General features: G+C 46.2%; 1 protein-coding gene across 1 annotated transcript in view; it reads right to left on the bottom strand.

Moving 5' to 3' along the window:
- LOC129693670 (class I histocompatibility antigen, F10 alpha chain-like) overlaps positions 1 to 12,972 on the bottom strand; it is a 55,217-nt gene extending 42,245 nt beyond the window's left edge. Inside the window, exon 1 of the mRNA XM_055630454.1 lies at positions 12,530 to 12,972. Coding sequence (XP_055486429.1) covers positions 12,530 to 12,602 — 73 coding nt within the window. The 5' untranslated portion in view covers positions 12,603 to 12,972. The remainder of the gene's footprint in view (positions 1 to 12,529) is intronic.
- Between the last annotated feature and the right edge of the window lie 2,000 nt (positions 12,973 to 14,972).

The following is a 14,972-nucleotide window of genomic DNA, read 5'->3' on the forward strand; positions in this document are numbered from 1 at the left end:
GATAAGACCATAAAATGCTGGAGTAACTCAGTGGGTCAGGCAGCATCTCTGGAGAGAAGGAATGGGTGCCTTTTCAGGTCGAGATTCTTCTTCAGACTACTTGAGGATAAGGGAAACAAGAGGTATAGACAATGATGTCGAGAGATAAAGAAGAATGAATGAAAGATATGCAAAAATGTAACGATAATAAGGGAAACAGGCCATTGTAAGCTATTTGTTGGGTGGAAGCAAGAAGCTGGTCCGACTTGAGAACAGATTTTGATAAGTAGATGGGTGGAGTAAGTGGCAACGGCAAGAGGTGAAAAGGTTACAAAGGGTCTGAAGAAGGGTCTCGACCAGAAACGTCCCATTCCTTCTATCCAGAGATACTGCCTGTATCTCTGGATAGAAGGAGTTACTCCAGCTTTTTGTGTCTATCTTTGGTTTAAACCGCATCTGCAGTTCCTCCTTACACAAGAGACAAATGGCGTCAGGTAAGGAGATAAGAGGAGTGAAATCTAAAGCCAGATGAAGGGCCATAGGTGGAACGAGACGGGGGGGGGGGGGGGGGGGGGGGGGGGAGGGGGGGGGGGGCGAGAAAGATTGGGGATAAAAGTGCAATGAGAGAATTGAGGAAGGTAGATGCATAAACAAAGGGGAAAGGAACTGAGTGATTGGGAGGGTGGGTGTTAGTGGGAGAAATAGGCGCACATCAGGTGGACAGGAAATAATGGGTGTTGGGGGGGGTGGGGGGGGGGACGGGGAGGAAGGGGAGGGTATTGCCTCAAGTTGAACAATTCAATGTCCATAACATTGGACTGTAAGCTATCCAAGTAGAACATGAAGTGCTGTTCCTCCAGATTGCATGTGTCCTCACTCTGGCAATGGAAGAAGCTAAAGACAGAAAGGTGGTTCTGGTACTGGGAAGGGGGTTGGGGGGGAGGGTTGAAAGGGTTAGAGCTGGGAGATCCAGCAGGTGTTGGCAGAAAGAATGCAAGTGCTTTATAAAATGGTGGTCCCGTCTATGCTGATGCAAAAGAGGCTACTTAGGGACACAGAAAGTGGTAGGTGCTTGGAACACACTCTCAGGAGAGGTGGATGCAGATACTACAGCACAATATATGTGGATATGCAGACACACACATGAACAGGCAGGAAATAGAGGGCTATAGACCACATGGTAACGTGGAATTAATTTAAATAGGCATTACGGTCAGCCTAGATCTCACGGGTGGAAAATACTGTATGAAAAAGGGTCTCGTCCAGAATCATCACCCATTCCTTCCCTCCAGAGAAGCTGCCTGTCCACCGAGTTACTCCAGCTTTATGTGTCTATCTACTGATTGAACCAGTTTCAGCAGTTCCTTCCTGTACATCCTGCCTGTGCAGCATTGTTCTGTGTTTACACATAGAGTGTAAATAAAACCTGCCATCCATTGTGCCATTTAAATCAATTATGAGTGATGTATATTTTTATTCCATGTCATCCTACAAAATACCCCACAAATATACCACTCAGTGGCAGCATTCAGTGGATAGTGGCTGAGGCAAGGCAGCTATCAACTAGTTCATAGATTACATTTGTTTTCTTTTGACATTGTCAAGTTACTGAACATTTTCCACAGGATATGTAAAAAGAAAGAGATTAGTTAAAACAAATGTAGGTCCCTTGCAGTCATAAACAGGTGAGTTGATCATGGGGAACAAGGATATGGCGGACCAATTGAACCAACTACTTTGGTTCCGTCTTCACAAAGGAAGACATAAATAATCTGCCGGAAATAGCAGGGGCCCGCGGGTCAAAGGAGTTGGAGGAATTGAGTGAAATCCAGGTTAGCCGGGAAGTGGTGTTGGTTAAATTTAATGGATTAAAGGCCGATAAATCCCCAGGGCCAAATAGGCTGCATCCCAGAGTACTTAAGGAAGTAGCTCCAGAAATAGTGGATGCATTAGTAATAATCTTTCAAAACTCTTTAGATTCTGGAATAGTTCCTGAGGATTGGCGGGTAGCAAACGTAACCCCACTTTTTAAGAAGGGAGGGAGAGAGAAAACGGGGAATTGCAGACCAGTTAGTCTAACATCGGTAGTGGGGAAACTGCTAGAGTCAGTTATTAAAGATCGGATAGCAGCACATTTGGAAAGTGGTGAAATCATTGGACAAAGTCAGCATGGATTTACGAAAGGTAAATCATGTCTGACGAATCTTATAGAATTTTTCGAGGATGTAACTAGTAGCGTGGATAGGGGAGAACCAGTGGATGTGGTGTATCTGGACTTCCAGAAGGCTTTTGACAAGGTCCCACATAAGAGATTAGTATACAAACTTAAAGTACACGGCATTGGGTGTTCAGTATTGATGTGGATAGAGAACTGGCTGGCAAACAGGAAGCAAAGAGTAGGAGTAAACGGGTCCTTTCCACAATGGCAGGCAGTGACTAGTGGGGTACCGCAAGGCTCAGTGCTGGGACCCCAGCTATTTACAATATATATTAATGATCTGGATGAGGGAATTGAAGGCAATATCTCCAAGTTTGCGGATGACACTAAGCTGGGGGGCAGTGTTAGCTGTGAGGAGCATGCTAGGAGACGGCAAGGTGACTTGGATAGGCTGGGTGAGTGGGCAAATGTTTGGCAGATGCAGTATAATGTGGATAAATGTGAGGTTATCCATTTTGGTGGCAAAAACGGGAAAGCAGACTATTATCTAAATGGTGGCCGATTGGGAAAGGGGGAGATGCAACGAGACCTGGGTGTCATGGTACATCAGTCATTGAAAGTAGGCATGCAGGTGCAGCAGGTAGTGAAGAAAGCGAATGGTATGTTAGCATTCATAGCAAAAAGAATTGAGTATAGGAGCAGGGAGGTTCTACTGCAGTTGTATAGGGTCTTAGTGAGACCACACCTGGAGTATTGCGTACAGTTTTGGTCTCCAAATCTGAGGACGGACATTATTGCCATAGAGGGAGTGCAGAGAAGGTTCACCAGACTGATTCCTGGGATGTCAGGACTGTCTTATGAAGAAAGACTGGATAGACTTGGTTTATACTCTCTAGAATTTAGGAGATTGCGAGGGGATCTTATAGAAACTTACAAAATTCTTAAGGCGTTTGACAGGCTAGATGCAGGAAGATTGCTCCCGATGTTGGGGAAGTCCAGGACAAGGGTTCACAGCTTAAGGATAAGGGGGAAATCCTTTAAAACCGAGATGAGAAGAACTTTTTTCACACAGAGAGTGGTGAGTCTCTGGAACACTCTGCCGCAGAGGGTAGTCAAGGCCAGTCCATTGGCTATATTTAAGAGGGAGTTAGATGTGGCCCTTGTGGCTAAAGGGATCAGAGGGTATGGAGAGAAGGCAGGTATGGGATACTGAGTTGGATGATCAGCCATGATCATATTGAATGGCGGTGCAGGCTCGAAGGGCCGAATGGCCTACTCCTGCACCTAATTTCTATGTCTATGTTTCCTATGGAAGTATATTTTTATGGCCCATTCTAGTGAGAATATTGATGAATGAAAAACAAGAAAACTGTTCTTTTGGACAGCACTATTATGGGGGTCACGGGGCAGTAGAGGTAGAGCTACTGCCTTACAGCGCCAGCGACCCGGGTTCGATCCTGACTACAGGTGCTGTCTGTATGGAGTTTGCACGTTCTCCCCGTGACCTGCATGGGTTTTCTCCAAGACCTTTGATTTCCTCCCACACTCCAAAGACGTACAGATTTGTAGGTTAATGGGCTTTGTGTAAATATTAGATTGTGTGTCGTGTGTGTGCGTGCGCGCCTGCGTGTGGTAGCGATAGTGCGGTAATCGCTGGCCGGTGCGGACTCGGTGGGCTGAAGGGCCTGTTTCTGCTCTGTATCTCTGAACTAAAGTATTAACGTCTGTATCAAAACACTAAGGAAAATAAAGTCATCGAACACAGAAACTTGTGTCTGTGAGAGTGGTCAAGCACTAATCCCACACTAAACTGTTCCAAATGTTGCAGGAGTCCAGAACCAGGGGTCAGTTTAAAACTGAGGGGTAGGCTATTTAGAACTGAGATGAGGAAGAACTTTTTCAACCAGATAGTTGTGAATCTGTGGTATTTTCTGCCACAGAAGGCAGTGGAGACCAATTCATGGGATGGTTTCAAGACAGTTAGATTTAGCTCTTAGGGCTATTGGAATCAAATAATATGGGGGGGAAAGCAGGAACGAGGTAATGATTTTGTATGATCAGCCGTCGGAGAGCAGTGGAGGAGGGTCAGGGCGGTGAGTACTTAAATCGGGCGCGCGGGGCTTGTTTTCACAGAGGCCCAGGACCGTCGGAGAGCAGTGGAGGAGGGTCAGGGCGGTGAGTACTTAAATCGGGCGCGGGGCTTGTTTTCACAGAGGCCCAGGACCGTCGGAGAGCAGTGGAGGAGGGTCAGGGCGGTGAGTACTTAAATCGGGCGCGGGGCTTGTTTTCACAGAGGCCCAGGACCGTCGGAGAGCAGTGGAGGAGGGTCAGGGCGGTGAGTACTTAAATCGGGCGCGGGGCTTGTTTTCACAGAGGCCCAGGACCGTTGGAGAGCAGTGGAGGAGGGTCAGGGCTTTTTTACCGAAATCCGTAACGTTCCACACTCCATAGGGAGGGTTCTGGTGGAAGCCGCTGATTGGTGGAAGCAGACTAGAGGAAGCAGCTGATTGGGTGCAACCTCAGGTTAGCATTTGTGCTTTCTGGTTAAAGGTGCAGTGCTTTAGTAAAGGTACAGTGAGCCAAAGGTACAGTGGGCTAAAGGTACAGTGCTTTTTGTTTATATAATAAAGGTGCAGTTTAAAGGTCACGAGGGAGCAGCTGTTGTGAGTCAGATACTGGCTGATTTCTCCCAGCAGTTTCTATTGTATTATACTGGTATCAGATCCAGGGTAAGGCGGGAGAATGACAGTCAGAGCAGTATACTGTTCTGGATGTCAGATGTGGGAGGTCATGGTGTCGGATGGCCCTCCAGACATCCACATCTGCACCAGGTGCAGCGAGATGGGGCTCCTAAGGGACCGTATTAGGATCCTGGAGCAGCAGCTCGATGACCTCGCTCTGATCAGGGAGAGTGAGGAGGTCATAGAGGGGAGTTATAGAGAGGTGGTCACTCCAAACCCACGGGAGAGAGACATGTGGGTCACATTAAGGAAGGGCAAGGGGCAGAGGCAGGAACGAGTGAGTACTCCAATGTCGGTACACCTCGCAAATAAGTACTCCTGTTTGAGTACGGATGGGGGTGACAGCCTACCCGGGGGTAGTGACAGCGGACGGGCCTCCAGCACAGAGACTGGCCCTGTTGCTCCAAAAGTTAGGGAAAAAAAGAGGGCAATAGTAATTGGGGACTCTATTGTTAGGGGGTCGGATAGGCGATTCTGTGGACGCAGTCGGGAGACCAGGATGGTGGTCTGCCTCCCTGGTGCCAAGGTCTCAGACGTGTCTCAACGCATCCAAGATATCCTTAAATCAGAGGGAGAGGAGCCTGAGGTCGTGGTACATATAGGTACCAATGACAAAGGAAAAAAAAGGGAAGAGGACCTGAAGGGAGGATTTAGGGAGTTGGGAGGAGAGTTAAGAAAAATGACCAAAAAGGTAAAAATCTCAGGATTACTGCCTGTGCCACGCGACAGTGAGAGTAGGAATGGAGCGAGGTGGAGGATAAATGCGTGGCTGAAAGACTGGTGCAGAGGGCAGGGATTCGAGTTCCTGGATCATTGGGACTTCTTTTGGGGAAGGTGGGACCTGTACAGAAAGGATGGGTTGCACTTGAACCCGAGGGGGACCAATATCCTAGCGGGGAAATTTGCAAAGGCAACTGGGGAGACTTTAAACTAGAATGGTTGGGGCGAGGGACTCAAATAGCGAAAGGTAGTAGACAGAATGGGAGGCAGGAAGCAGAAATGGGAAGCACTCGGACACAAGAGGAGAAAGAAAAAAAAGGAAATAAACAGAGAATATGAGACGGGGGTTTTCTTAAATGTGCATATTTTAATGCTAGGAGTATTGTAAGAAAGGTGGATGAGCTTAGAGTCTGGATAGACACCTGGAAGTATGATGTTGTGGCGATCAGTGAAACGTGGTTGCAGGACGGCTGTGATTGGAAACTAAATATTCCAGGATTTCGTTGCTTCAGGTGTGATAGAATTGGAGGGGCAAGAGGTGGAGGTGTTGCATTGCTAGTCAGGGAAGATATTACAGCAGTGCTTTGGCAGGATAGATTGGAGGGCTCATCTAGGGAGGCTATTTGGGTGGAATTGAGAAGTGGGAAAGGTGTAGCAACACTTATAGGGGTGTATTATAGACCGCCAAACGGAGAACGAGAATTGGAAGAGCAAATATGTAAGGAGATAGCAGAGATTAGTAGTAAGCACAAGGTAGTGATTGTGGGAGATTTCAACTTTCCACACATAGACTGGGAAACACATTCTGTAAATGGGCTGGATGGGTTGGAGTTTGTAAAATGTGTGCAGGATAGTTTTTTGCAGCAATACATAGAGGTACCACTACCGCTACCACTCTCTGAGTAAAGAAGTTCCCCCTCATGTTACCCCTAAACTTCTGTCCCTTAATTCTCAAATCATGTCCTCTTGTTTGAATCTTCCCTACTGTTAATGGAAAAAGCTAATCCACATCAATTCTGTCTATCCCTCTCATCATTTTAAAGACCTCTATCAAGTCCCCCCTTAACCTTCTGCGCTCCAAAAAAATAAAGACCTAACTTGTTCAACCTTTCTCTGTAACTTAGGTGCTGAAAATAAGGCAACATTCTAGTAAATCTAATATTAAATTATTGTGTCATTGATTGTTTTATATTTAATATGTGTATAAGAATGTCATTGTTCCATTGCCAGGACAGATGACAATTAAACTCTTGCTCTTGTCCAACCCATTCTTATTCTCTGTAAATTCCCATCATCTCTCTCCAGATTCTATCACTTACCTACAAATGACAGTCAACTTACATGGTAGAAACAAGGAACTACAAATGTTGGTTCACAAAGAAATAGACGCAAAGTTCTGGAGCACCTTAGTGGGTCAGGCAGCATCCCTGGAGAACGGATATGTGTCGATGGATAGATGTTTCGGGTCAAGACCACTTCTTCACTCTGTGGAAGGGTGTTAACCCTAAATGTCATCTCTCTATGATCTCCGGAGATGCTGCCTGACCAGTTGAGTTAATCCAGCACTTAGAGTTAGACACAAAATGCTGGAGTAACTCAGTGGGACAGGCAGTATCTCTGGAGAGAAGGTCTCGAACTGAAATGCCACCTATTCCCTTTCTCCAGAGTCGCTGTCTGACCCGCTGAATTACTCAAGCTTTTTGTGTCTATCTTTGGTTTAAACCAGCATCTGCAGTTGTTGGGAGGAAACTATTCTTCAACCTGGAGGTCATGGTTTTCAAGCACCTATACTTTCTTCCCCATGGTGGGAGGTATTAAAAGTGTGGCCAGGGGGATGATGTTGGCTACCTTTTTGAGGCAGGGTGTCGTGTGGATCCCTTCGATGGTGGTGAGGTCAGTATAACATCCTGATTATTCACAAATCTAAGTACATCTGAAGAGCAGGCCTAAGTTGTAGAATTGCTCTCTAAATATCCCTTCCTCTTATACTTCCTATAAGATGCACCTTAACTGTTCATTTTGCTAATTGTCATGTAATGCCATTATACTGCTCTAAGTAATATGTTACAGAATAATATTCTTACGAATCTCATTGAAGCATTTTCCTACATTGAAACTGCTATAAATATGTTATTCGTTATATCTATGCCTGTTTCCCCTTTCACCAAACTAGATTATTCCCATTAAACGTGAATGTCATTGTTTTGTTTGGCTCCGGAGATGTGTGCTGGAATGTGATCATTAAAATCTTCCAGTATATTGAACCCTGAACTACGCTACACTCAACTATGAATAATCAACAAAATAAATACAAAGTGTTGGAGTAACTCAGCAGATCAGGCAGCGTCGCTGGTGAGAATGGATAGGTAATGTGTCGAATCGGACCCTGTAGACCGATGGACTGTCTTTGGTTAAACTAAGCATTCGAGGTGTTTTTGCACAAATATTGGGATTATCAATTTACTGAATTTTTAGCATGTTATCTATTGATTTACAGGTCTGCTAAGCTGCTGCAAGAATGTCATTATTTGGTAGTCAGCACATATGACTATTGAACATTCTATACTCTTCTGGACTCTCTTGTGGAGTGGGAACAAACCTAACATAAGCAAAATGGTGCCATTCATCCTTTGTCCCCAATCTCTGATATTCTATAAGATCCTCTAGCAGACCACCATTTTTCCAAACTATCCCACAATTCCTTTTGTATCCAAGCATCTTCCTATCCGTGCCTCAAGCATCTGATTGACTGAATGCCCGCACCTTTCTTGGACAGAGAATTTGAAAGACTAATTACCCTCTGGGTGAAAAAGTTTCATCTCTTTACTGCACTGAATTCAATGATTCAATGATATTTTATTGTCACATGCACCTAGGTACAGTGAAATGCTCTGTTCCGCATACAACTCGGTAAAATCATATAGCAGACCTAACCGCGGCAATACACAAGTGTCACCATGTTTTGGTGCCATAAGAATGTCTGAACCCTTATTTCTAAACTGTAAATTTTGGTTCCAGACACACCAGTCTGGGGAGAAATAAAAAGATCATCCCTCATGACCTTTATAACATATAACCATAGGTTAACCCTAAATTTCTGTACCTTAATTCTGAAGTCATGTTCTCTTGTTTGAATCTTCCGTATTCTCCAAGGGAAAAGCTTGTCCACATCAACTCTGTCTATCCCTCTCATCATTTTAAAGACCTCTATCAAGTCCCCCCTTAACCTTCTGCGCTCCAGAGAATAAAGACCTAACTTATTCAACCTTTCTCTGTAACTTAGTTGTTGAAACCCAGGCAACATTCTAGTAAATCTCCTCTACACTCTCTCTATTTTGTTGACATCCTTCCTATAATTGGGCAGCCAAAATTGTACACCATACTTCAGATTTGGTCTCACCAATGCCTTGTACAATTTTAACATTACATCCCAGCTTCTATACTCAATGCTCTGATTTATAAAGGCTAGAATACCAAAAGCTTTCTTTACCACCCTATCTATATGAGATTCCACCTTCAAGGAACTATGCAGTTATTCCCAGATCCCACTGTTCAACTGCATTCTCCAATTCCCTACCATTTACCATGTACGTCCTATTTTGATTTGTCCTGCCAAGGTGTAGCACCTCACATTTATCAGCATTAAACATCATCTGCCATCTTTCAGCCCATTCTTCCAAATGGCCTAAATCACTCTGTAGACTTTGGAAATCCTCTTCATTATCCACAACACCCCCTATCTTGGTATCATCTGCATACTTACTAATCCAATTCACCACACCTTCATCCAGATCATTGATGTACATGACAAACAACAAAGGATCCAACACAGATCCCTGAGGCACCCTACTAGTCCACTGCCTCCAACCCGACAAACAGCCATCCACCATTACCCTCTGGCGTCTCCCATTCAGCCACTGTTGAATCCATCTTGCTACTCCTGCATTTATACCCAACAGTTGAACCTTCTTAACCAACCTTCCATTAGGAACCTTGTTAAAGGCCTTACTAAAGTCCATATAGACAACATTCACTGCTTTACCCTCATCAATTTCCCTAGTAACCTCTTCAAAAAATTCAAGAAGATTAGTCAAACATGACCTTCCAGGTACAAATCCATGTTGACTGTTCCTAATCAGACCCTGTTTATCCAGATGCTTATATATAGTATATTTTCCATTAATTTTCCCACCACTGAAGTCAAACTAACAGGTATATAATTGCTAGGTTTACTCTTAGTACCCTTTTTAAACAATGGAACAAAATGCGCAGTATGCCAATCCTCGGGGACTATTCCCATTTCTAATGACATTTGAAATATTTCTGTCATAGCCCCGGCTATTTCTACACTAACTTCCCTCAATGTCCTAGGGAATATCCTGTCAGGACCTGGAGACTTATCCACTTTTATATTTTTCAAAAGTGTCAGTACTTCTTTTACTTTGAAACTCATAGTATCCATAGCTACTCTACTAGTTTTCCTTACCTCACATAATTTAATATCCTTCTCCTTGGTGAATACCGAAGAAAAGAAATTGTTCAATATCTCCCCCATCTCTTTTGGCTCTGCAGATAGTTGTCCACTCTGTCTCTCCAATGGACCAATTTTATCCCTCGTTATCCGTTTGCTATTAATATAGCGGTAGAAACCCTTTGGATTGACTTTCACCTTACTTGCCAAAGCAACCTCATGTCTTCTTTTCGCTTTTCTAATTTCTTTCTTAAAATTCTTTTTACATTCCTTATACTCCTCAAGCACCTCATTTACTTCATGCTGCCTATAATTATTGTAGATCTCCCTCTTCTTCCAAACAAGATGTCCAATTTCCCTTGAAAACCAGGGCTCTTTCCAATTTTTACTGTTTCCTTTCAACCGAACAGGAACATAAAGATTCTGTTCTCTTAAAATTTCCCCTTTAAATGTCTTCCATTTCTCTTCTACATCCTTCCCATAAAACAAAATGTCCCAGTTCACTCCTTTTAAATCATTTCGCATCTCATCAAAGTTAGCCTTTCTCCAATCAAAAATCTCAACCTTAGGTCCAGTTCTGACCCTCTCCATAATTATATTGAAACTAATGGTATTGTGATCACTGGACCCGAAGTGCTCCCCAACGCATACCTCCGCCACCTGTCCCGTCTCATTTCCTAACAGGAGTTCCAGCACTGCCCCTCCTCTAGTAGGTACCTCTATGTATTGCTGCAAAAAACTATCCTGCACACAGTTTACAAACTTCAAACCATCCAGCCCATTTACAGAATGTGTTTCCCAGTCTATGTGTGGAAATTGGTGGTGAAGTTGATGAAGTCTGAGTTCTGCATGGGTGCAGGAAGTAGCACCAATGCAGTCGTCAATGTAGCTGAGGTAGAGTTCAGGGATCGGGCCAGTGTACGCCTGGAACAGTAGCTGTTCGACGTTCCCTACAAAGAGGCAAGCACAGCCCTTTCCCGCCTCTCCCACATATTCCCATTCTTACAATAAGAACTTGAAATCAAAGATGTTTTTGCTTCAAACCGCGTCGCTCCTGTTTGTTTTACACGAGTTAAAATGCAGTTTAAACCAATACCTGCAGTTCCTTCTCTCACAAAGGAAACGGTGCATGGTGCAAATCAAAGCAGAAATTCCAGTCTGTATTGTACCGAAACAGGGGAGATTGAACCGTTTTAACGTCTACATGAACCTCAGACTGAATGTGTATTGCGCGCTTTTTAGATAGATAGATATGCCATTTATTGTCACTATACATGTACAGTGAAACTGAAAGCTGCTCGTACTCAGTGCATACATACAATTTTACACAAAAAACAAGAAACAGAAAACAAAACAGAAGGGAGATGGGGGGGGGAATAGGTGCACAAATTCTACGGCGCTACATACATATATACATATATACAGATGGAAGTCCGTGTTGGGCGGTGTAGTCAGTGAATGTGTGGATTTGAATTCATGGTAGATATAATTCTCGGGAAGCAGCTATTCCTGAGTCTGTTTGTCCTGGATTTGATACACCTATAGCGCCTTCCAGAGGGCAGCAGGTCGAACAGTCCAAACGCAGGATGGGAGCTGTCTTTGGTGATCTTCTTTGCCCTGCTAAGGCAGCGGGAGGTGTAGATGTCCATCAGGGAGGGGAGAGGGCAACCAATGATCCTCTGCGCTGTCCTGGTTACCCTCTGAAGCCTCTCCCTGTCTGCCATGGTGCAGCTGCCATACCATGCTGTAATGCAGTATGTCAGCAGGCTCTCGATGGACGAGCGGTAGAAGGTCAGCAGCAGGTTAGAGTCTAGGTTGTGCTTCCTGAGGACCCTCAGGAAGTGCAGCCGCTGCTGAGCCTTCTTGATGACCGCTGTCGTGTTGTCCGTCCAGGAGATGTCAGCCGCGATATGGACGCCGAGAAACCGGAAGGTGTTGACCCTCTCCACACACTCGCCGTTGATGTGTAGGGGGGCTAAGTCGGTGCTGTGCCTCCTGAAGTCGACAATGAGCTCTTTTGTTTTCCTGGTGTTCAGAGCCAGATTGTTTTCTGAGCACCAGGTTGTCAACTTCAGGACTTCCTCTCTGTAGGCTGCCTCGTCTCCCTTTGAAATAAGTCCGACCACAGTAGTGTCGTCAGCAAATTTGACGATGCGGTTGTTGTTGTGGGCCGGACTACAGTCGTAGGTGTAGAGACAGTATAAGAGGGGGCTTAGCACACAGCCCTGTGGGGAACCGGTACTCAACCTGCGAGTGGAGGAGAGGTGGGGGCCAAGTCTCACAGTCTGGGGCCGGTTTGTGAGGAAATCCTTAATCCAGGCACATGTGACAGTGGGGAGGCCGAGAGTGACCAGTTTACCAATGAGGATGTCCGGGATGATTGTGTTAAAGTGTTGTGTTTTAAACTCAATAGAGATAAAGCCAAGCCAGTAACGAATAAAATGAGAATCATTAACTTACCTGCAAGAGCCCCTTGTACGTGGAAGAAACTCAGCAAGATGAACAGAATCATTTCGCGTACAACCTCTCGCATCAGCAGCAGCAACTGAGCCAAACTTCACCAACACCAAAGCAGGATAATCTCATCATACAATCAGAATAAAAATACCACGGTCGTCACCAGTTGTCGAGCGGTGTCATTGGACCGGCAGGAAACCATTGACTGCAATGGAGACACGAGGAGGTGCTGAGGTGTAACTCAGCAGTTCAGGTCGCAAGTCCGGAGAGCATAAATGGTGACGATAGACACAAAGCGCTGGAGTAACTCAACGGGTCGAGCAGCATCTTTGGAGAAAAAGGATAGGTGACTATTGTCAATCTGAAGTAGGGTCCCAATCTGAAATAGCGCCTGTCAATGTCTTCCAGAGATGTTGCCCGACCTGCTGAGTCACTACAGCGCTTTGTTTTTTCGCACTATGTAGCAAATGGAATGGAATGGAATGGCAGGGCGTAGTTGCCTGGAAATGTAATTACGTTTCAGATAACGCACCATTCTTGTGCTGCTAACTGCTCCTAATGTTCCTTTATGATTCAGGAGACCCATAAATCCAATCGCCTATCCTGACTTGAATCATTACAATGCAGAACAAAAGGAGGAAACCAAACACTGTCCACAGCTGGTAGAGCTGCTGCCTCACAGTACTAGCGACCAGCGTTAGATCATCACCTCTGGTATTATCTGTAGATTTTCTTTAAGAAAGAACTGCAGATGCTGAAAAATCGAATGTAGACACAAATGCTGGAGAAACTCAGTGGGTGAGGCAGCATCTATGGAGTGAAGGAATAGGCGACGTTTCGGGTCGGGGCCCTCCAAGAAGGGTCTTCTTCGTTCTTTCTGTGACCACTGTGTTCTTCCCGGGTACTCTGGTTTTCTCCCACATTCCTCAGATGTGTGGGTTTGTCAGTTAATTGACCTCTGTAAATTTTCCCTAGCGTGTGTGGGGATTGGACAACATTGAACTAGTGTGAAGGGGTGACTGATGGTCAGCATGATGGGCTGAAGGGCCTGTGTCCATGTTGTATCTTTCAACTCAAAATGGAATGATGTAAAGAAGTTATATTGGAAGCTAGGTTGGACATTGAAACTGTGCAGCGCATGGTGGTGAATATAGACGGCAATGGTGTCTACGAGTTTATCAAGGTCCTATCTATCAGATATGGGGAGAACTTACACAACAGCATTGGTATTTGTTTATAATTGTCACTTGGGTTATTGAGATACTAGACCATGTATGTTTCTCCAACATCGTTTGCGGGGGGGGGGGGGGGGGGGCTGTGGCATCACACTCAAATTAACCACCCCCCAGACCCACAGGTGGGGGGAGGGGGGGGGGGTGTGAAAAGGGGAGGGAGGGAGGGAGGGGAGAGGAGGAGGAGGAGGAAACATGACAGATTTGGGAGGGAAGGGAGAGCGGGTAGGAGGTGAGAGAGGGGGATGGGGAGAGAGATGTGGAGGAGGGGGGGTGGGGAGGGAGGGAGGGGGAGAGGGGGTGGGGGGAGAGAGGGGGAAGAGTGGGGAGGGAGAGTAGAGGGGGAAGGGGAGATGTGGAAGAGTGGGGGGAGGGAGGAGGAGAGGGGTAGGGGGAGTGATTGAAAGGACAGAGGTGTAGGAGGAAGGGGGCGGGTGGAGGGGGAGGAGAGAGGGAAGGGGGTGGGGTAGAGAGGGAAGGGGGGTGAGGGAGAGAGGGGAGAGGGGTGAGGAGAGGGAGAGGGGTGAGGAGAGGGAGAGGGGTGAGGAGAGGGAAAGGGGTGAGGAGAGGGAAAAATGGAAATTAAGTGCCATTCGTGTTCCTGTCTTGCAACTTTTGTCTCGAAGTGTGTTGGAAGCTGATAGGAAGGAGCAGCCGTCAACAAATCAAAAGGCAGAAAGGCAGCCGGTCGGATGGCACGAGAGTTTTATATATTAACTAGACCAAGTGCAGACCAATTGGGTCTGTTTCCCCAACAGCGTTTGCGGGGGGGGGGGGGGGGGGGGGGGCTGCGACATCACACTCAAATTAACCACCCCCCAAACTCACAGGTGGGGGGAGGGGGGGGGGTGAGAAGAGGGGAGGGGGTGAGAGGAGGAGGAAATGGGACAGATTTGCGAGGGAAAGGAGAGTGGGGTAGGGGGTGAGAGGGGGATGGGATGGGAGAGAGATGTGGGGGAGGGGGGGATGGGGAGGGGGGGGGGAGGGAGGGGGAGAGGGGGAAAGAGTGGGGAGGGAGAGTGGAGGGGGAAGGGGGAGACATGCAAGAGTGGGGAGGGAGGAGGAGAGGGGTAGGGGGAGTGATGGAAGAGGGACAGAGGGGTAGGAGGAAGGGGCCGGGTGGAGAGAGGGAGAGGGGTGAGGAGAGAGGGAAGGGTGGGAGCGGGAGAGGGGTGAGGAGAGGGAAACATAGAAAATAGGTGCAGGAGTAGGCC

This window comes from Leucoraja erinacea, unplaced genomic scaffold (assembly GCF_028641065.1).
Source record: "Leucoraja erinacea ecotype New England unplaced genomic scaffold, Leri_hhj_1 Leri_384S, whole genome shotgun sequence".
In the NCBI taxonomy this organism is placed as follows: Eukaryota; Metazoa; Chordata; class Chondrichthyes; order Rajiformes; family Rajidae; genus Leucoraja; species Leucoraja erinaceus.